At 41.0% G+C, this 22812-nt stretch overlaps 1 protein-coding gene across 5 annotated transcripts; it reads left to right on the forward strand.

The window, feature by feature from the left end:
• The first annotated feature begins 1038 nt into the window (after positions 1-1038).
• NFYB (nuclear transcription factor Y subunit beta) lies at positions 1039-21915 on the forward strand. Of its 5 annotated transcripts, XM_006137999.4 has the most exons (8): positions 1340-2099; positions 7737-7855; positions 9600-9693; positions 10928-11058; positions 14456-14653; positions 16939-17020; positions 21220-21299; positions 21502-21915. In XM_006137999.4, the coding sequence occupies exons 2-8, from the start codon at positions 7835-7837 to the stop codon at positions 21532-21534; spliced, it is 639 nt and encodes a 212-aa protein (XP_006138061.2). In that variant the 5' UTR covers positions 1340-2099; positions 7737-7834; the 3' UTR covers positions 21535-21915. The 5 variants fall into 5 exon arrangements, with proteins under 5 accessions (XP_075794942.1, XP_075794955.1, XP_075794962.1 ...); XM_075938827.1 differs by lacking the exons at positions 1340-2099; positions 7737-7855 and adding an exon at positions 1039-1172; XM_075938840.1 differs by lacking the exons at positions 1340-2099; positions 7737-7855 and adding an exon at positions 1111-1200.
• The last annotated feature ends 897 nt before the right edge of the window (positions 21916-22812 follow it).

The following is a 22812-nucleotide window of genomic DNA, read 5'->3' on the forward strand; positions in this document are numbered from 1 at the left end:
TCTGCCCCTGCCCTGTCTTTCCCCCCCAACCTACTTGTCCAAATGATGCTGCCCTCACCTCCCCTTCACCATGCAGGCAGCAGAAGCTGGAGCTGCCCAGCAGTCTACTCTGCCCCCCACCTGCCTCTGTGCTGCCCTCTTTCAACTTGTTGCGCCCTGCTTCTCTGTGGCACCGGGAAGTGGAGCACCCTAGGGCTGGGGCTCCCTGCTTCCCAGTGTCGCCTGTGTGGTGAGTGTATGTGTAGGTGGGTGACCCCTGACTACAGGCCTCTGTAATCCCCCAGATCCTTACCATTCATAGGATGGTTGGGGCAGCCACTGTGGGACCCCCAAAATTGCAGGGCTTGGGATAGATGTAAGCAACTAATCGACTATCCGATAAGCAAAAGCACACAAGTCAACTAATCCCTTCCCCCCTACTTGCTGCCTCTATCACAAAGAGGCAGCAAGGGGGGAGAAGAGGAGGTGCTGGAGGGAGCCATCTTAAAAGCTGGTTTCCCCCGCACCAGCTCTATGGGAGGGGGCAGGAGTGCAGCAGTGGCCAACTTGGAAATGTACAAGAGTCTCCCTGAGGCTCTTGTACATTTCAAAGCTGGCACCTGGAGCCCCAGGGCCAGCAGGGAATCCTTGTGGGTGCTTCTGCTTTCAAATGCACAAGAGCCCCCCCACTGGGGTTCCTGTACATTTCAAAGGCAGACCACAGAAGTTCTTCTCAACTAATGGAATAGTCCATGGAAATCCCTATTGCATTAGTTATGAAATCGAAATGTAACATCCCTAGCTTGGAACAGACGCCCCAATTCTTCCTCTGGGCCCGGACAGTGAACCAAACTGTAAGCCCTGTGTATAATGGACAGCACTGCAAGCCAGCACCCCTACTTCCAGCCCCTATTGGAGAGAGTGTGTGTGTGGGGGGGCAGCGTGTCTAAGAGGACCCCACAAGCTTCGCTGGGGGCCCAGCGTATAAAGGCGGCGGCGGCGGCGGCGGCGGGAGGGAGTCCGTGCGGCGGGAAGAGCCGCGAGTGGCGGGGCGGGGGCGGGAGGCGGCGCGGAGGGAGGGCAGGCCGGCTGCGGGAAGCGGGGCTCCGCGCTGGGACTGGTTCCTTCGCAGCCATTTTCTGTCCAACCAAACAGCCGATTTGCGGAGGGAGCCAACCAGGGCCGCACTGGAGGTTTGTGCCTGGCTCCGGCCAATGATTGGTAACCGGTTCCACTGCAGGCTCGAATGAAATGTCCGTCTCCCTCCCCGGGCCCCGGCGCCGCCGCCGCGCCGCCGCCCAGGGCACCAGGAAGTGGGGAGCGGAGCCCGGGCCCCGCCAGCGCCCGCTCGCCTCTTTGTGCGGCCGGAGCAGCGACAGGCGGCTGGGGGGAGATGGGGCCGGAGCGCCCCCCCCCCGCCCCCACTTTCCCTCCCCCCCGCCGGGCTGGGCACCGCGGCCCCAGCTCCGGCTCCATTTTGTGGGCTCGGGCGGCGGGAGCTGCGCCCGCCCGGCCACACGCGGGGCAGGGCCCTTGCGCCCCCACGGTCGCCTCCGGGCTCCCTGGCCGCAGCGGGTTGGGCGCGGGGATTCCCCCCCCTCCCCCTTAAATCAGACGCCGCGGCCCCTTTGCCCTAGAGCAGCGCGGCGTGGGACTGCGGGATGGGGGCCGCCCGTGGGGCTTCAGGCAGGGGGAGGGGGCGACCTTTCCTGCCCATCCCCGGGCTCCTCCGCCTCCCCCCTGCTGGTGTCCGAGCCCCCTCGGCCGCCTTCCTGGACTCGTGGCTGGGAGGCTGGTGCAGCATCTCCGTGAGCCTGGGGTCAGCGCTAGGACAACCCGGCTCCTCGCTGGCGCTAACCTGGCAGTCCTCTCCCCGGCCCAGATCCCTTGGAAGTCTTCAAGGAGCTTTAGAGTGAGGCCCTAACTCCCCCCAGGATGTGGTGGGAGTCTGAGTAACCGGACAGGCGCTTCAGATTCTCCAGTAGGGAGGCAGTGGCTTCTATTTTAGAGAGGAAATAATCGGGTTTATTCTCGCTCTATTTTTATACACATGCATAACTTCATAGACCAAAGGATGGTATCTTGAGTCTGCTGGCAAACCTTACCCTTAGGATCAGAAAGTAAGTGGTGAGAAGAGCGGCCTTTCCAATCCTAGAGATGTGCCTTCCAGAACTAGTCATTTCAGTGCTAATTGAGACTTTTGAACAAACTGATAAAAATAAACTTTTGTAATTTTCGGAAACTTGATGTAAATCAGTAGACAAGAAAGGGTGTCTTGTGAAGCCCATTGGAGCTTAAACTTTAGGGGATTTTGGCTGTGGATGCATTTAGTGCCTTACAAAACTTGCAATATTTTCATGATATTTACTTCATAAAGCTTATTTAAATGTAAAGATTTCCCTTTTGTGTTTATCACTTAGGCACACACTGTTCAATTGCATTAGAAGGTAGTGAAATTTATTAGGCTGATAAATCTGAGAGCCATGCAAAAGTAACCAATAACAAAAGTTGACTAACCTAGATTTGATTTTTTTTAATTGACAAGGTGGGTGAGGGAATATCTTTTATTGGACTAACTTCTGTTTGTGAGAAAAAGCAAAGTTCTATAGACTGCCTTGAGAATAAGTTGGAGGAAAAACCCATAAAGGTCCAATAAAACATCAAAAACTAGTACTGTATATGACTTGTCAAGCTTGTAAATTTTGCAGACCACTCCAAAAGTGTAAAACTGCACCAATTTTTTTATCCATGAACGCTCATGATATTGTATATTTTTGTTAGTTTCTAAAGTGCCACAGGGCTACTTTTTAAAAAGTTTCTATTATTGCCCTCTTTTGCAGCCAAGTTGCACTTAAATGCAAGCCCTTGCTATGTGGCAGGGTTGTCTAGATTCAGTGAGGGTATTCTGTTATATGATGATCTGATAAATTAAGCTGCCCTTCATCCTTGAATGTCTTATTTTATTCAGAATGAACTTTTCAAAGTTAATTGGGATGCAGAATGTAGCATGGTGTGTTGTGGTGGTTGGTTTTGTTTTGTTTAAAGCTAGCTTGCTTACTTCACCTTTTCTGACAAAAGAATCAGTAGCAAAATGGAAAGAGCAGCTCAGGGTATTACCCACAGAATAGTTATCCATGCAAGAACTGGATTCATGTGCAACTTGTTAGAATGAATTTCATGTACACTTCATCGCTGTGCCAGAAAAACTCTGCTATATCACATATTATCCCTTCTGTATGGAAAACTTGTAATCAGGAAAATCCAGGATGAACTGATCCTAAATCATTAGTTCCCAACCTGGTATATCAACCACTCGATGGTTTGGAGAGAGCTGTCTGCTTATTGTAGTGCTGATGACTGGCATTTTGAGCTGCTAACTGTACTAAAAAATAGCTAAAAATAAATATCCTAGTGTTACCCTTCAATATCAATGGCAGTCATTGCCATATAAATTATATCTGTTTGCCAGCGATAGAGGAGGCTGATTGTGGATAGGGGAAGTTATTCTACATGGCCAACTGGCAACAGGACTCTAAGGAGATGTGGGCTATGAAACAGAAATTGTTTGAGTCTTTTCCTTTATTAAAGACAATATAACTGTTTTAATTAGGATTTTAAAAGGAAGAATTACTAATCTAATTTTCATTTAATTTTAAAATTAATTGGTTAGTATGAGTTCTGAAACTTTTTATGATTTAAGCAGTGAGCTGGTTGCATTATTTAGACTGTTCATTTTTAATTACCTGTTGTAACTGTGATATTTCGAAAGTCTATCTGCTTAGGATTAGTGCTAGGTAAAATAGATGAAAGTTATTTACTAATTAGAGTTCATTAAAATGTATTAGCCCCATTGTTAAAATTAAACTGAATATCATATTTGGTATTTGCTGAAAATTATCTTGAATTAGTCTTTGCTTGAGGTGAATAAACTTTTTAATAAGTGTAACAAATATTTTTAAATCTAAAGGAAGGACAAATAGCCTCTGCTCTGGCTTAAAATTATAACTAATTTATGTGGGAAGAGCCAAAAAACAGATCACAATATAAAATGAAAAATATGTTTTAAGTAAAGGTACTAGGACAGTTCTTAAAATAAAATGTTTTCACGTCATTCAGTTAATAAACTGTCTCCATTCTTGTGCTGATGGAATGAATAGGACGGAGACCTGCTGCTGTTGCCTCCTCTTGAGCACTGCTTCTTTGTCTCTGCAAAGGCAGTAGAAATGTATAACCTTTTTAAATAGCCTGTATAAGCTCTGATTCTTTCCAGTTCACATCTCTTCTCCCTCTCCTGCCTTCCCTACCAAAAAAAATCCAAAAAACAAAATGCCCAAGAGAAATCATTGAAGCTGTGTATGATTCTCTCTGGTGATGACCCCACCCCCCCATCACTCTCCTAATAAGCTGCTTGGCTTAGTCACTGTTGAAACAAAAACAACAAATTTATGTTAGGGCCCCTCCATCTGTAACCATGCTAGTGTATAAATTAACGGACATAAGGGGCTTCTGTTAGAACGTGTTTAATGAATAAGGTGGGTGAGCTTATACCAGTGGCTCTGAGGGCCATATAGCCATATATATTGTGTGGATGCAGTTCATGAAACGCAGAGCTGTAAATGTGGCTCACGGTGGTAAATAGGTTGAAAGCCATTGGGAATAGGGATGTTAGCTATCGATTAATTTAATAATCACGTAACTGCCCCAAATCTGAGCAGTTACATGATTATTCAATAGTCCCCGGGGATGGGGGTGGCAGCCAGTGTGCTCGAGCCACCTGCCCCCTATGCTGCTGCCTCTGATACAGCAAAAGCTGCCTGGGGTGGGGCGCTGAGCTCCCTGCAAACAGAAGCTGCTCTGCCATCCCACGAAGCAGCCTCTGTCCACAGCGAGCAAGGACCTACCACGGACAGAGGCTGCGCTGGCATCCTGCTCCTCCCCCCTCTCCTTTTCCCCCCCCCTCCCCCTCCGCCTCTGATACACAGGCAGCAGTGCAGGAGAGAGGCAGCTCCACAAAGCCAGTGCTCAGGGGGAGCCAGCGTTTAAACCAGCTAACCCAAGCACTGGGTCCTTACATGTTCCCTCCCTCTCTCTTGAGGGGAAGCAGGCAGCTCCACAGAGCAGGCATGCACAGGGAACCAGCTGGCTCCCCTTGCGAATCAGCTCCCACTTGCCCACACCTGCGCTGCTGCCTCTTGAGAGAGCCGGGGGGCGGGGGAGCAGATTCACAGGATCTGGGGCTTGTGGGGAGCCAACTACACTGGCTTCTGCCTCCTCCCGCCCTTACTGCCTCTGATACGCAATTTGCGTATCTTACTTAAAAATAGCTTATTTTGAAATTTGGTGCATCTTTACAGTACCAAATTTTGAAATACTGTGCCTTTTTGAGACATCCCTTAGCCCTCGAGGAATGAGTGTTATCGGGATGGCAAAATAGCACGCCTGTTATTTTGAAAAATATTTTGAAATATCAGGCAGCTTGTTAAGACACAGGGTAGCTACATCCTGAAATAGCCGTGCAGTGTAGACAAACCCCAAAAGACTAGAGATGCTTCAGATGCAGGAAGAATACAGGGCCTCCATTCACAGGTTGCAAACATATAAAGACTTCAAACATTTTTAATAAAAGCAATTCTGTAGAAATGATGGAATAATTCTTTTTCCATCCCATACATGCTCATTGAGGTGGTGTTTGCAAAAGGCAGTTTCCTTTTTTTAAATTGATGGAGTAAATTATTCAAGCTCTTGCCTAGTGGTTATATTACTAAGACTTAACGGTCTTCACAATTCAATGAATAAAGATAAAGGGGAAACCTCAGGATTCGAGTTAAATTAATGCAGCAACTGAAGAGGATAGAGAAAGCTCAAGAAACTCATTCTAGTCCATTCTCTGCCTGTGCAGGACTATTGCCTATATTAGTGGGGCTTTTTTTTCTAGTTTAGTTTTAAATGTGTCATTCAAGGCTTGCTACTTAACTTTCCGTGGGAGATCATTCCAGTTTTACAAATCATACTTTTGGGGAGTTCCCCTGTTCTTAAGGCAACATTTTAATTTCCTGTTTTTCTTAGTTATGCACTATGTATTGTACTGTGCTAAATTTCTTCTTTCTTCGGTATTCACACTTCTCAAAAACATAGGCTTATGTCCTTTTGTAGTTGTCAGTGAGCCAAGCCACAAATATTCCTTACTCTTTCCTTCTAAGTAAATCCTATATCCCATTTAAATTTTTATGATACTGAGATGTTCTGAACTGAGCAGCCTCTGTCCTCAGGGAGCTGGGGACAACCCCCACAGACAGCGGCTGCTGCCATACCAGCTGTTTTGCAGCAGTTTCCCCTGCCTCCTTTCCTCCCTCCCCCTACATTGCAGCACCCTCTGTCTGCAAGGAGCTTGGACCTCCCATGAACAGAGGCTGCTGCCACCCCATGCTGCTGCCTCTGATAGCAGTGCAGTGTGCCGGGGTCTCTCCAGGAGTGGGGCTAGGAGCTCACTGGCTACTTGCCCCGCCTCCAGGGACTATCAAATAGCTGTGTAACCGCAAAGATTTCTAACATCCCTATTATAACTGTAGAGTCTCATTTAGTACAGTTTTGAATGCCTGCCTGGCAACTTCCCTCCCTTTCTTGAATTGTCTTCTCCAGGCGTGTTAATCTCCATTTCCCCCCAACAAGACCACTGAAGACAAATATTTCAATATATCCCCAACTATTTACATGCAAATTACTGTGCTGTTTACTTCCAAATCACTGACAATATCAAATAAGAATGGAGCTAACTTGACCACATTCCCTGTTCGTAACTCAATTTGATACACTGCCCTGTGGTATCTTTATTAGTGCTCACTGAACTTGCTTGTGTTGCTGTCCAAGCCAATCTGTTTTTTGAAGTAGGCTGTAGAAATGTAGAATGTGATTGTATTTTGATTGCAGAGGTATGCAACCTATTGTACAACTGGATGCTTCTGATTTATTTTGTGGTCAGTTAACATAGCTGTATACTATGTGTTGTTGTATATATCAGGTGATGCTATACAGAATATGGGTCTTGTATTAAGCAGACTTTGAGTGTGTTAAGTATCACTTGTAGTGATATTAGCCCTGATGACACATTATTGTAAATTTAAATGTTCAATTCAGACTTGTTTAAAATTAAAAAAATATTATGATGACTAGGGATGTGAAAGTGTTACCTTGTGCATGGTTAATGTACATGATTACACACAGACTCCCAATACACAGGTGATAAAATCCAGGAATCACGGGAGAGATGTGAGCGCGCACAGAGTGTATTCAGGAGTGTTTTGTTTCTTTTGAGAAGTGACTATGACTAATAAGTTCCTTTGCTAAGCCTGTATCTCTTGCTTGCCTGCCACATTGTCTTAGAAAGGGTTAACACAGTATGATGGAACTCCAAGGAAGCCAATATAAGCACTTGAAGCTCAGGAGGGCTGGGGTATGTGTCACCCTGATATTTGGGGCTTCCTTATGTAGGCACAGGGGCGGCCCGTGGCTATAGGCAGACTCTGCCACCGCCTAGGGTGCCGCCGCCTGGGGCACCCGATGATGACGTCACGGAGGCACCCAGGATGTCCGACAATGATGTCAGTCCATTGATGGCCCTGCAGGCGGGGGTGCCGATCGCGCATTCCACCTGGGGCGCCAGCTGCCACAGTGGCCTCGGGCCTCTCCTATATAGGTATCTATTTACCCTTACCGCACCCCTTGTCCTAACTTTTCACACTTGCTATCTGGTCACCCAGGGTGTGAGTTGACTGGATTGTGGGGGCCAAGTGCCCAAGAGAAGTGTCAGCCACAGGATATTCACCTTGGTGTGTCTGAAGATCAAGGAGTGAGAACAATGACCAATCGCTGTCCAGACGTAAGGGTCTTAAAAATTTGGTATCCAGTAATTAGGTCCATTCATAACAGACTTTTGTCTGCCAAGAGTGGGGGAGTAGGCCTGGTTGTGACAGACACAGTCTTCATGTGGTTAAACTGGCAACATTATTAATTTCTTAGTTCCTACCAAAGTAGTTACAAGGTTGCTTCGTCAGTTCACCTTGGATTCATCCACAGTAGGTATACTAGCACCCATGTTACAGTAACAGACAGCACTGGTGATGTTGGACCTCATCTAATGCTGATGTAGATAGGTCTCTAGCATTTTTATCCTGATAAACTCACTTGGTTGCTATCACTAGATCATCTGCAATATTGCTCATGGTTGCAGTAAGATGAGCACTAAGTCTGCTACAGCTTAGACCCTGGAAGAAGAAGAATCTTTGGTCCTAAAGATCCATGAGATGGATCCGTTTTTAGGATGAGGTTTAAGACTGGTTTTCATTCTCTTTTTAAGAAAAAATCTGGATGTGAGTAGTTGGGATTTTGCTAGCCAATGATGGTAAGATTAAACAAGAAACAACCTCATACACAAAAAAACCTTAAACAAGGTTAACTTAACTCTTATGGATAGGAAATATTTATGTTAATTCCCAGATACAGAAAGGGTGATACAGGAATGTTCAGCATGTAAGTATGATAAAATGCACGTCAGTCATCACGCTTCCTCTAAAAAGGTTATGTGGAGCTCAGGTATTCATAAACAACATGATAGTGACAGAAGACTTGCGCTTCCTTTCTGTGAAAGCAATGGGAAAGTGTGGCCACCAGTGTACTCTATAAAAGTGGATTTCTTGACATAATGCCAAACTAAATTTTTGAATTTCATCCATTTTATTAACGCTGATGAAAATCGCCATACATTGTTTGCAGTGTAAGTCCTGTTACGGATATAATCATATTGTCATGGCTGCTAACGCCCACTAATAGCTAGAGCTGATTGAAATTTTTTCACTGAAAACTTTCAAAATGTTTCTTTTTTTAAAAAAAACTTCTGAGGGAAACTTTAAATTAAAAGACTTTCTCCTTGTTTTGATTTTCTTTTCAGTTTTGGCATGTTGTCATGGAGGGGGGAGGATGGTATGATGGTTTTATTTCCAAAACTGAAAAATCATTGAATACTCAAATTTAAAACAGTTCTGCAGAAAAATCAGACAGGAAACAAAAGAAAAGATACTTCTGAATTTGCAGAAATGTTAATTTTTTTTGTAAGCTCATGACAGAAATGGAAATGAAACTATTTAACCTACATACAACCCAAACCTGCTGGTCTGTGTGTCTGCTTCAGAATGAAGCCAGACGGTCATTGAGACCAAAAAGCATAGGTGATGCACACAGAACATCCAGAAAATTATAGTCAGATGGCAATTTTCAGTGTGACTGGGCCAAATCTGGACATGTTTTCATAGGGACAGCAAAAGGCACCTCTGTGGACCCAGGGCTAACTCCCAGCCACATTTTAAGTTCTTGCTCTGTATTAGTGAGAGTTTCAAACAGAGTTTCTCAACAGTTGGTTGCAGTCCAAAATTGGGTTGTCAGTGTATGTCAAAGAATGGCAAGGGGCCTGGGTCCTACTGTGGGAAGCAGAGGGTGGGATGTATTGGGGTAGATGGTTGCAGATTTTGTCCCACTCTCACCTGACAGGGCTACATCCTGCAACTTTGGCTCTTCTGGGTCAGTTGAGCATACTGGAATATATGATTTTGTTGTTGTTTTTGTTATAGATGGATGGTGACAGTTCTACAACAGATGCTTCTCAGTTAGGAATTGCTGGAGATTACATGAGTGGCAGTCATTTTGTAATACAGCCTCATGATGGTAAGAAGCCTGCCAGTTAAAGTGGAAGTTTGTCTTAGTATAAGTAAGTTAAAGTATGTCCTGTCACTTCTTGCCTAGCTTTTCCATTAATTTTCCATCATTCATGAAGCAAAGTATTGGTATTTATCTACATTCATAATAACTCCCTGCATACAGTGCCATTTTGATCAATTTGAAAACGGATTTGCAACATTTGTTGTTGGCATCAGAACCCCTTTGAAAGCACTCTCTTGCAAAAAAGTAGTAATCCATGCTAACAAGCACTATTAGAAATCAACCTGGAAAATTCACCTCTGCCAGCAGTAGGGGGCAGCGTGCCTCCATGCTGTGCTCGTTTGCTCCCCTAACAGCATGCAAAGTATGTTGAGAGCCCAGCTACTCACAACACTCAACTGGGAGAGAACTTTCCCCAAGAATAGGTTGGATATTAGGAAAAACTTCCTAACTGTCAGGGGTGGTTAAGCACTGGAATAAATTGCCTAGGGAGGTTGTGGCATCTTCATCATTGGAGATATTTAAGAGCAAGTTGGACAAACACCTATCTGGGATGATCTGTGGTGTTTGGTCCTGCTATGAGGGAAGGGAACTGGACTTGACCTCCAGTTCTAGTATTCTGTGATTCTATGTTGACCTGTAATGGGGTGGTGTGTGTTAAGTATCAAAGGATGTTGCTTATGTCTTTCCTGGAAAAGGAATGGCTCTTCAAAAAAACAGTTTATAACATTGCTCAATAAACCGATTAAATCTTAGTGTTTGTGAAGCGGGCATTGGGAAGAACAATATTGGATGTGTCTATATGTAATACATATGAAAAGGAATACATACCAATGAGGTGTGATAGAAAACAAGGCACCACAATGTTATGGGAGCTTATGTTAATTTTTAACAACTATGAACCTTCCAGGGCTGTAATCAAGTGTGGTATTCACTTGGAATTGGGAATCTCCCATTTCAATCCTTGTTGTTGAATCTTAAACCTCACTAAATATTGCCAGTAATTCATTTCAGACTTGTATCATTATTTTTTTTGCTGTTGCCAGTGGGGTTTCAAAATTTCACACTTAAGGGATGATAATACTTCAGTGGTAAGCTTTTTTTTTTTTAAATGGCAGCTTTTTGAAGTTGATCAGAGGATTGGAATGTTAGTACTCCTGGATTAGTAACTAAATACTTGTAAGATGATGAAAGGTGCTTGACCAATGCACCCAGTACTAACTTTTCTTTATTTTGCTAGACACTGAGGACAGTATGAATGATCATGAAGACACAAATGGCTCAAAAGAAAGTTTTAGAGAACAAGATATATATCTTCCAATTGCAAATGTGGCAAGGATAATGAAAAATGCCATACCCCAGACAGGAAAGGTAATATCCATGGCTAAAGCCAAGAGGGCTATTCTGCTAATGAGAATATATTCAAATTTTTATTCATTCTTGATAGGCAAACTTTAGTTCCAGTGCAACATTCCTATCTTCACTTGTGGAAACTGCCAGTTTGCTTTCTGAGAGTAAATTTTTTTTTTTTTTTTTTTGGCCAGGTTTCCCAAAAATAATTTTGAACTATGTTTTAGTTGCAGACAAGCAGATTAGAATATTAAATCTTCTTTTTTGCATAAATATGTAAACTACTTATTTATTCATTCATGTTCTGGAGTTGATGGCTGTGATGTTTGGTAGTATTTTTCTAGATACACAGATTATACATAATTGCCACATAAAAGCATACTTATTTTATAAAAAATAGAGGCTAATATTTGAGCTGGCTTGCTTAGGCCTTATCTAAACACAGAGGTTGCAGCAATTTAACTAAAAACTCTTTCTAAATCCGTTTTAAACAGGTGCAAGCCTCTGTGTGGCCAGATTTTAAGAGGTTGTTAAATTGATACAACAAATGTAAATTACTGATATAGCTGGATCCAAAGTAGGTTTTGTGTTTTATCTAGTGTCTACAATGTTTTATGTAGACATAAGAACTTTTTTCAAAATTGCTACCAGAATTTATTCATGAAAATTGTCCTAATAAGTTAGGCATGATAGCAATCAGATACTTACAACTGTTAAACTTGTAGGAAAGATTTCTTCACTTTTTAAATTTTTTGATTGGAGTACAGGGATATTGGAATGAGTGAACCCATGTGGATGAAATAAGAGCTTCCTTTTCAATCATATGAGGAAAAAAAATCTAATCTTTCATTTTTAACTTGCATATTGCCAAAAGCAAGGTACCAAAACGCCATAAGATAGGCAGTTCAAATAGCTTTAATTTCTGGCCTTACTGGAAGTACAAGGTATGAGAAATCTTATAAGAGCTTATTCTCATGAGATCTTTACTCCAGTTTTACTGACTTGAGATTTGATTTAGGGATGTTAGATAGCATATAATTGAATAGTCATGTAGCCACATTGAATTTTAGTGATCACATGACTATTCGATAGTCCCCAGGAGTGGGGCCAGCAGCCAGTGCACTCGAACTCCACTCCTGGGGAGCCCACTGACCCCATGTATTAATGCCCCTCTATCAGAGGCAGCAGCATGGGGTGGCAGGCAGGAGTCAGTTTGCAGGGGGAGTCAGTTTAAAAACCAGCTTCCTGTGTAAACTGTCTCCCACCTGCTGCCCCACACTGCTGCCTGTGATACAGAGGCAGCTGCAGGGGGTGGTAGCAGCTTCTGTCTGGAGTGGGTTTGAGCTCCCCACGGACAGAGGGTGCCCTGCAGCGGTAGCCCAGGCTTATAGATTAATTGTGTAGTTATCTACACATTGACATCCCTAATTTGATTAAGTGTTGGAACCCTTTAAGCTACTTATTTTAACCAGTCATTGTCTTCTGTGTTCTACTTAATTTTACATAGAGCTCAGAGCATTGCTTGCAGCTCTTGTCTTGCTTCAGAAACTTTCCTTTTTATCTGTACAGTTTACAAAAATAATCAAACAACTTAGCAAGATTTTAAAATATAACCTGGAATAAATGAAGCATGGCAGTCATAGGTGTTTTCAAAAGCCCTCAGTGTTGCACTGTAGGATTGTTACATTTATTTATCTTTTCTTTTAAATCAACTTACAAAAGTGCTCAACACCCATAATTGAGGTTAGGTTTTCAAAAGAATTTGGCACATTGCGTGCTAATCTGTCTTGAAAATCTAGCCATAGATATCATAATGTAAGCTGCTGGCCCTAAGTGTCTGGATAATTGAAAATTATGTCAGAGACACTATGGGGTTGTGAATAAAGATGCTATTAGTCCTGAGATACAAAAATTCCTTCTTCATATTCCAACAGGTATAGATCCGTTGCATATGAACAAGCATCAAATATGGATAATTCTTTAGTGTATTTCTGCTTAATTACTTTCCTAAATACTCAGCTATAACAACCCTCTGCCATTCTAAGTCCCCTAATTTATTTTTAACAGAATAAAATCTTTAATTCAATTCATCTAATTTATGCTATTTGGTCTTGTTTTAGAAAACTTAGAATATTATAAACCACTACAGAGGCTTGCTGCTAGGCAAATCAATCAAGCACTAGTTATGACTCTGATTAGGATAAAATATCCCTGGCTGCAGAAATTCGCTCTTGGAAGACCTGAGATATAGAATCCATGTCAGACTGAGCAAATTAAAATAGATATTCATGAAAATGCTTTGTCCCACAAGACCTCAAAGTGCTGTCCAGTCAGATTCATCATGATTCCAATTTTGTACCTTTCTTAGTTAGGAATGTTAAATTTAGATTAATTGGTTAATTAAATAGTCAGTGCAATTTGCATCAACTATTCAATTGGTCAATGAGGGCACCTTTGCCTTTGAAGTGTAGCAACAGCAGGGGAGTTCCAGATGACCCCGGGCTCCATGCGGTGCTGCCACTTTGAAATGCCCCATGCAGCCTGGGGCTAGCTGGGGACCCGGGCTGCACGTGGCTTTTCAAAGTGGCAGACCCTGGGCTCCACATGGCGCTTCTGTTCTGAAGCACCCCTTCTCTTCTCTCCCCCCCACCCCCCTACTGCCTCTTTCTGATAGACAGAAAGTGGGGGGAAGTGACTAGTCAACAGTGTCGACTAGTCATTCATATCCATATTCTTAGTTCACACTTCCAGATGAATATCGTCCTATGATATTCATTTATACTTACAGATTATGAATTCAGATGTCTGTGAATACAATGGCTTGTTTCCCAAAAGAAATGGAAGCATGCAACCTAAAGCAGTGTCTAAACTGTGTGCATATATAACAGCTTGTTCAGAATGCAGCTATGAAATATTAAAGTAATTGTAGAGGTCTTCAGTGCTACCTGGCCTAGTTAAATAATATATTGTCTTACTGTATTTAACATGCTATTTTATCAGCATTTTACCTGGAGCAGTGGTGACATCCAGTGGCTATTTTGCATATGCACACCAATTTTGTTCACACATGCATATTGCTGTGGTTAATTTATTATGGGGCCATCCTGTCATCTTCCAGTTTATCATTCTGGTACTAAGAGTAGGAGTACTAAGTTTTTAGTGTGGTGTTGTTGTAGGACTCTCCAAACTAGTGGGCCTAAGGGCTTTTGACCTACAGGTCTTGTCCTGAGAGGGGCTCAGCACCTCTAACTTCCAGTGAAGTCAAAGGGAATTGTAGCTGACCAGCACCTTTCAGGATTAGAGCTCTGAACTGAGCTTTGGGAACAGGCTTAGTAAATGCAGCTTTCGTTTGCAGTTGATTAAAATGGTGATGTATAATCAAACTTCAGGTGATTTTAGTAATGGTTTTTCTTACCAGATTGCTAAAGATGCAAAGGAGTGTGTGCAAGAGTGTGTAAGTGAATTCATCAGCTTTATAACATCTGAAGCAAGCGAGAGGTGTCATCAAGAGAAACGAAAGACTATCAATGGAGAGGATATTCTCTTTGCCATGTCTACCTTGGGATTTGATAGTTATGTTGAACCTTTGAAGTTGTATCTCCAAAAATTCAGAGAGGTTGGTAGCCTATCTTTCTACACAGGTTAGACAAACTTATTGTATTCAGTGCTGGCTCTTAGTATCATTTCCATATACAGCTGAAAATGGTTCACTTATCCCCAGAATCTAGTTCGCAATGACTGATATAACATTGATATCTATATCAGAATGGAACAAAGCATGGGATAAAAACAGCATGATTAAGAGTAATGGCAGATTTGCTGTTCCAAAGTAGCTAAATTGTCCAACTGGTTTTTTTTTTTTTTTTTTTTTTTTTAATAAAGAATCTAATGTTCTGGTAAAAATCAGTTTTTGTGCTTTTGTTAAGAACTCCGCCAGATCCTCAGCTGCATTGTGGTGAAGGTACAGTTATACTCACTAGCTGAAGAGCTAGCACACTACATTTTTGTCAGATTGCATTTCTAATCTGCAGAGGGGAAAGGTATATTTTAACACATTATTCTGATGACCTGTAGCTGACACGTTTTCATGCTTGTTTGAACTTCTTTTGCTTTGGTTGTCAAGAATTTTCCAATCCCCTGTTTAAGCATTAAGATTTACACTTCTTATTACAGAAGATATTTCAAGATTGAGCATATCATTTCAGAATTTAGCGTGAGCTTTTTTCCTTCCTTCCAGCAACCTAAGATTCATGGAAAAATAGAGCTGGCTTTTGGGGGGGTTTTCCCCCACCTTTGGAGGGGCGGGGCTAAAGGGATTAATGTATATTCTGTTCTTTCATCTGTCATCCCTTTGTGGCAATTAATGACAATGGATGGGGAGTTTTTTCCTATGAGGTGTTAGCATGGAACATTGACCCAAGAACTCTGTCTTGTTCAAACAAGTTATAGGAACTGTTAGCTAGTAAACTGCTTCTCCCCCTCCTCAACATTCCCATCTCTTCTCACACATCTTTGTTGTATACAGAAACCACCTTACCCCCCATACTCTTCCTCTTTCCCGTGTTCATGTAGCAGCAGTATCTGAATGCTGGGTTAGCTTGTATCAGAGATGGCAAATTATAGCTTGTATGTTGCAGTAACTCTTCAGAAAAATGTTTTAAGCCCTTTTGGCTTAAATGCATCTCCTCTTTACATTGACCTAGATTACACTATGAACTGTGCCAATAGGCTAATGGTGCTAGCATGTAAAATCTGGTTTTGCCTTTCATCTATAAATCATATTCCCAGTCTTGTCTTCCGAGTACTATTAAAAGGAAACTCTCTCTTTTTTGGTTTTTTTTTTTTGTAGTTTTGTGGTGGTGGTGGTTTTTTTTTTTTTTGGGGGGGGGGGAGGCAGAGTTACATTAAACATATGGACAGTTTGTCATTGTTAGTACTTGCCTTGATGTTTTCACAAAAAGCATGGCTGGATTACAAAAGTGAATAGTACATTGTGTGCTTTAACTAATTGTTCTCACTTCCAGTTCTAGCTATTCTCCATCTATGGGGAAGAAATCTAATCTTCTGGGTTTAAATGTGACCTTCCTATTTCATAGCTTTAGTGCACTTTCTAATAGCTATGGACATACACATTAGTGGAACAAGCCAATACTGGATCTTATCTCTTTCCCGTATCGTATCCCAAGAATTGTACTAAGTGTGTGTGTCCATGTATAAAGTGCAACAAATAAGCTTATATAACCAGCATACGTTTGCCACATTTTTAGTACTGGAAATATGCAGTCTGCTATGGATTCTGGGTACAAAATGCAGACGTAACTATTCCTTGTCAATTACCACAGAACTCTTACCTTTGCAGAATTTGAAGGATCTGCTATAAAAGTCCAGTCTTCATATTTGCACAAATATATTGTGTGAGCGGCATAGCTAATGTTGAAGTCAGCTATTTGAAAGCTCACATACTATGTGTATTAACATTTTTAACATCTGAGGAATGCAATGATAAAGTTTCTTAGGGTATGTCTACACTGTACAGCTATTCCAGGATACCAGAGGTATCCCGAAATAGCTACCCTGCATCTACACAAGCTGCTCATTATGTCGAAAAATATTTTGAAATAACTGCCATCCCAGTCAACCTCGTTGTAAAAGGGATAAGTGATGGCTCGAAATAGCTCTTTATTTCAAAATTTGGTTACTTTGTGGACGTGCCAAATTAAAAAAAAAAAAGAAGCTATTTTGAGTTTAGGGTGCAATATAGATGAACCCTTAGTGTCACAATTCTCATTATTGCATATAGGTTCTTCTAGCAGTTGCAAAAATTCCAGTTTTAGGAAACTAGGCCCATGAACAATCGAAGGTAACTATTCTAATGCAAACACTTTCTAAATTTCATTCAAGGCAATGAAAGGAGAGAAAGGGATTGGAGGAACTGTTACAACTGCAGATGGTCTTAGTGAGGAGCTCACAGAAGAAGCATTTAGTAAGTAAATCTTTAATTTGCTAATTCAAATTTTATTATTTATAGAACCTCTAAGATTGGAGACTGGAGGAAATGATAATCATCAGAATAGTCTTCTTAGTAACTGAATTTGGGTCAGACTAGCTGGATGGGATTTAGAATCCATCAGAATTTTCATTTGGGAAGTGTTGGGAATAACCTGCACTTGAATATGCTCCTTGGAGTCAATGGGAGCCTTGTGCACCTAGGCTTAGAATTTATCCATCAGTTGTTTAATACAGTATTAAACTTTACAAGTTGGTAATCATATCCAATGGCATTAGGGTTAAATTCTAATCTGAAGTGTTTTAAGACTGTGAGAACATGAACTAGTGCTGTAATTTTTATTACATTTTAAAGAACATAGCAATTTGTTCAAAGACTGTAGCTAATGTTGCAAGTTTTCTTATTTCCATAGTAGCTAACCATCCAAGCCCATATGCAGGAAGTAATTTTAATAGAGGAATTTACTAGGTATTTTTAAACTGGTATGACTCTTAAAAAATGGAGAGAACTCCTACAAAAATGCCTGGGAGGGAAGAAAGCAAATCATATTTTGTGGCTTGGAGCTCTAGAGTCTACCAAAATGAAAATGAGCTGCCTCTCTGTCTCCTGTGCTTTTAAAACACTTTCTCTGGTGATAAATAGAATGCACAGACTCTGTGGACATAGTGAAAAAGGGCATCTGTGGTTAAAGAAAGAAGAATCGTGGAATTATGGTCCATTGTAGTTTACTTCCCTATATCATGCAGTAGGGCCTGAAGGTTCTTGGGGGGGGGAGGGGGGGGCCCTAATTTTTTTTTTTAAATTTGGAACTGTGGTATTTATAACTATAGAGTCTTCTGTTCTTGCTTTAAATATGTATGGGTGCTGATAGTATAGAAACTGTAGAGGAATTAAGGAAGAGCTCTCTCCACTTTCAAGAGACATAATTGTTAAAAAATACCTGGTTCATTACTAATAAAGTAATGCTTGAGTTATAGAATTGAGGACTGGTAGTGACCTGCTCAAGCAGTGAAATGCACTTTGCACCTCCATACAATCTCATTTGGCTCTACAGAATATGAAAAAAAACCTATAGAGGCTCTTATGGCCAGAAATGTGGTTTCCAGTGGGCCTTGTGATCTTGAGAACTTCAACGAGGATGTTGCAGTAGAATTTTATATTTTGTTTTAATAAAATGCAGAAACCCCACATTTTAATGAAACATCAAAGTTGACAGTTTAAAGTCAGTGGTCGGCAAGTTCAAAGGGTAGCTTTCCAACAGCAGCAATAATTCGGTTGCATTCCTCCTTCTGTATATTTTGTCATACATTTGAAGACAAACAGCAATGTATAGATCTATACAATTAGCAATGAAGACACTAAGGCTATAACTTCACTACAGAGTTTTTTCGGATAAATGACTGTTTTTCAAAAAAAAAAAAAAACCTTCACTTGCGCCCACGCTCCAATTGTGTTCTTTTGGGGGAAAAAAAATTTAAAGAAGAGAGGGGTTTTCCTAACATTGGCAAACTTCTTTCTACAAGGAAGAAGCCTTTTTCCGAAAGAGCTCTTTCGGAAAAAGGCATGTGTGGACAGGAAAGAGAGACTTTTTTCGAAAGAAGAGGAAAAAGCACAGGTGCCCTGGCCACTCTGTCCATAGTAATCACAGCTTAAATGCGAAATAGCGTCCACACTGAATGGACGCTATCTTTCGAAAAAACAGATGACTTTTTTTGATGCGCTTTGGCAGTGTAAATGCTCTTTCAGAAGAATTTTTTTTTTTTTTTTTTGGAAGATCTCTCTCTCGACGTAGCCTAATACAAAATGCTGTGCATCCCAGTCTAACCTTTAAGATTTTTAATGCAAAGAGTGTTGCCTGAAGTAGCAGGGGACTGGACTCAATGATATCCGAGGTCTTATGTAATTTCTCAAGGACTCACGTAAAGAAAAATGGGTGGAAGAGAGAAAGCTAACTCAAATGTGTGAATGAGCCCTTTATGCAGACACCGATGTGTTTCTTACAGGAAACGTTCCTTTTTGTAGGAAATGTGTCGCTAAAGGGAACCATTAGTGTGTGTGCTTAATAGTAGTACTGGTTTAGTACTTTTCAAGAACTGGTAAGACAGCAAAAGATAAGAGGATACCCCCATATATTGTGCAAGTCTACTGTCTAATTCCCCTCTTTGGTCTTTGGGATATGCTCCCTAATCTGCAAGCAGAAGATTGAAGAAATACCTTGGCCACTGCTTACCAATCAATCATATTTCAAATTTTCCAGGCTCTGGAGTAGGGATGTGAATGACTAGTCAACACACTAGTCGACTAGTCCCTCCTCCCCCTTGCTGCCTCTATCTGAAAGAGGCAGAAAGGGGAAGGAGAGAGGAGGGTGCTTCAAAGCAGCAGCACTGCATGGAGCCCGGGGTCTGTTGCTTTGAAACGCCGCATGCAGCCCGGAGTCTCCCCCGCTGACCCAGGGCTCCATGTGGCTTTACCGTTTTGAAATGGAGTCTGACGCAACAGGGAGCACAAGGCCAGCAGGGGACTGCTTGAGTCCCCCATTGGCCCCATGCTCCCCACAGTGCTTTTGCCTTTGAAGTATAGCAACAGCCTCAGGGCTGTTGCTACACTTCAAAGGCAGAGGCGCCCTAATCGGCTAAGCGAATAGTTAATGCTAATTGCATTGACTGTGTGATTAACTGGCTAATCTAAATTTAACATCCCTACTTTGGAGGCTTCAGTATATTCTGTGATGCAAAGCTTGAGGTTGGGAAATTTACTTCACACAGGGCTAAGACGCAGGGCTAAGAGCCCTCAGACGCAGGACTAAGGCTACGTCTATACTGCAGGCTTCTTGTGCAAGAACGCGTCCACACTGCCATGTGCTTTTGCGCAAGAGCATCCATGGCAATGTGGATGCTCTCTTGCACAAGAAAGCTCTGATGGCCATTTTAACCATAGGGATTTCTAGCACAAGAAACCCCTGTTGCCTGTCCACACATGCCTTTTGCACAAAAAGAGGAATAACTCTTGCACGAAAAGCCCTGTTTTTACAATTTACTGTACTTTTTCTTGCACAAGAACATGCTTGTAGTGTGCACGCTCTTCAAGTTTTTGCGAAAAAATGGCAATTTTTGCGCAAAAACTCTGCAGTGTAGACTTAGCCTACGAGACAAAACTACTGTCTTTTATAAAAACTGTGCTTTGCAAGTCATGTATATACGTGCAGGATTTTCTTGCCTGAAGACTTTAACTTTAGACTTAAAAGTTTTGCATGTAACTTTTGATATGGGCACAACTTAGTTCAATGAAAGCCAATTTTTGTACCAAATCTAGCAAAGACTAAATTTAACTTCTCAAATGCAAACTGTTCAACTCTCAAAAGTTGGGTTAAACTTTTTTCACATAGGAAATTGATTTTAGGGTTGTTTTGAGGTTTTTGCATGTAGAAATAGCTGGACATTCCAACAAGCCCTTCACTTATTTTCTCCAAATGCAGAATAGCAAAGTTATAACTGAATGTTTAGCCTTTTGCTTCCAAATTACTTCTGTAATAATTCTACCCTTGGCTTGTCACAGGGCTTACTCCACAGTTATGTTGTTTACCTAAGAGGTTCTCCATTTATTCTCTTGACTTCCACACCGTATTTAGTCCATTTACTAGTCAATTTTTTTATTAAATTTACTGCTTTCCTATAGGTCATTGTTTAAGTCCAAGCTCTTTGTCCGGTCCAGAGCACTGCACAGTTCCATCCATGCTTACATTACAGCTCTAATTGCATCCATTACCCTTATCGCTGCCCTATTTTCTCCACTAATAAGTCCAATCCGTATCAAGGCAGGGACACTCTCCCATTGTCTTGTAAAAAGTGGGCTATGTGCTCAGTGCTCTAATAATTTTTTATTTTTATTTTAGAATTTAGGTGCCCACCTCAGATCTGAACATAAAGCTGTTTTGGGGTTTTGTTTTGTGTTTTTGTTTTTTTTGCCTTCATACATCATCACCAGTAAAAGTTTTGCAAGCTGACTTCAGATCATTTGATGCAGAATAAAACCTGTTTCAGCTCTGCATTGCTAATGGGAGCTAACTTGTTTTTGTTCTGTTGCGAATGATAATATACACTTTAAACACAGTTCTATGTATGTTTTGTCTGACTTTCCTTAACTAAAATGTTGTGTTTTTTTTTTTTTTTTTTAAGCTAACCAGTTGCCAGCAGGTTTAATAACTACAGATGGCCAGCAGCAAAATGTTATGGTTTATACAACATCTTATCAACAGGTACAGTATCCTCTCATCCATTCTTCCTTCTGTTGCTAAATTTCAAAGCCCTATTTCAACATCCCCAGTCTGAAAGAGATGAGTGACATATGTTTAGATTTTTGTCATGTCTTTCTAACATCACGACCATGCAAGATTACTAATGCAATTTCAGAGGACAGAAACTTGAAACTAAGCTTATGTTCGTTCCCTTCCTTTCTAGATCTCTGGTGTTCAACAAATTCAGTTCTCATGATTTGAAGGCGGATTTGGGAATAAGAGACAAGAGAGCTGTACAACTTGTGAGAAGAGACATTAGTTTAAAAAGACAAGAGAGTTGTCTCTCTGTACATTAAATAGCTGTAATGTAGCTACCTGAGGCTTGACTAATGGAGGTGTGAATTCTGACTGAAATCTTTTTTCATGAATTTTAAAAAAATTGGATTTTAAGGGTATTGTTTTGTACAAGTTTGTTGCTCTGTATAACTCCTGTATGCATTGTATATTGCAATTTATTACTGTCAGAGATTTGTAGACAGTTTCTTATTTTCATATTGAATCATGTTACTTTTGTAATTCAATTAAACAGCTGAGTTTATTCATGTTTACCCTTTGAATAAAATAAGGGTACAGTTCATTTTGAATGCAAGTTGCCTTTATTATAAAATTTGAGTTCTTTGTTATGTAAATTATCTTGCATGTCTTAACTAGATTTTTAATGTTGATATATTTATTGCAAATTTGAAAGGGATTTTTTTCATAAAACTCTAGCAGCTCAAAATAATTGTTTTTTTTAATGTAACTTTAGAACTTAATGTTAATCCAGAAGCAAACAATTGTTAAACCTGTTAAATTTAGAGATCTGGTGATCATCATCAGGGTTTACTATAATTAAAAGGCTGTTTATGCCTGATTAAAGTAGTTTTTATTTGAGAGCCTAATAAATAAATATGCTTGTAGTAGCTACTTTTTTCAATTAACTTAACTCTGTACAAACTCCTGAAGAATAACTTGTTAAATTTAAAGTAGTCTTGAAGCTATTTAAATGATATACCCTTTCTTTTATGCATGGTGTTTGAAAAGCCAAATCCTAAAAATGGTTTCCTCAAGTGTTATAGGGGGATTTTATAGTCCTGTGATACATAATATCCAACTTTTTAAACTGAAATGTTATAATTTTTCCTATGAGATGGTAGGAACTCTCAAATGTTTCAGAAACAGTGTGTATGCAAGTATGCATGTGTGAGTGACTGAAATGTGAAATAAGCGATAAAAATCTTAAGTGAAAGACTCAAATGTCTAGTTTGCTGTCTCCTTCCTAATTTTTGCAATAAACTGTACCTAGATAATGTAATTTTGTATATTTAGTTAACTATTCTTAGTAATGTTGCTGGTTGGCTTTTCAAATAATGAATTGGCTGGATAATCCTATAGATACTTCAGTGTCACTATGTCAGTGTAAGGGTGGTAGTCTACTAGCATCCCTGTTACTCATACTGAGTTTGGAGACCTTTAATATTTCTATTAACTTTCA

The sequence above is a fragment of the Pelodiscus sinensis genome, chromosome 1, assembly GCF_049634645.1.
Source record: "Pelodiscus sinensis isolate JC-2024 chromosome 1, ASM4963464v1, whole genome shotgun sequence".
NCBI lineage: Eukaryota > Metazoa > Chordata > Testudines > Trionychidae > Pelodiscus > Pelodiscus sinensis.

Excerpts from the sequence above, each read along its gene's own strand:
- NFYB (XM_006137999.4), top strand. The coding sequence starts at position 7,835 with ATGACCAATCGCTGTCCAGAC. Across the intron at positions 9,694-10,927 it reads TGTAATACAGCCTCATGATG|ACACTGAGGACAGTATGAAT; the intron begins GTAAGAAGCCTG and ends TTATTTTGCTAG. Across the intron at positions 21,300-21,501 it reads ATACAACATCTTATCAACAG|ATCTCTGGTGTTCAACAAAT; the intron begins GTACAGTATCCT and ends CTTCCTTTCTAG.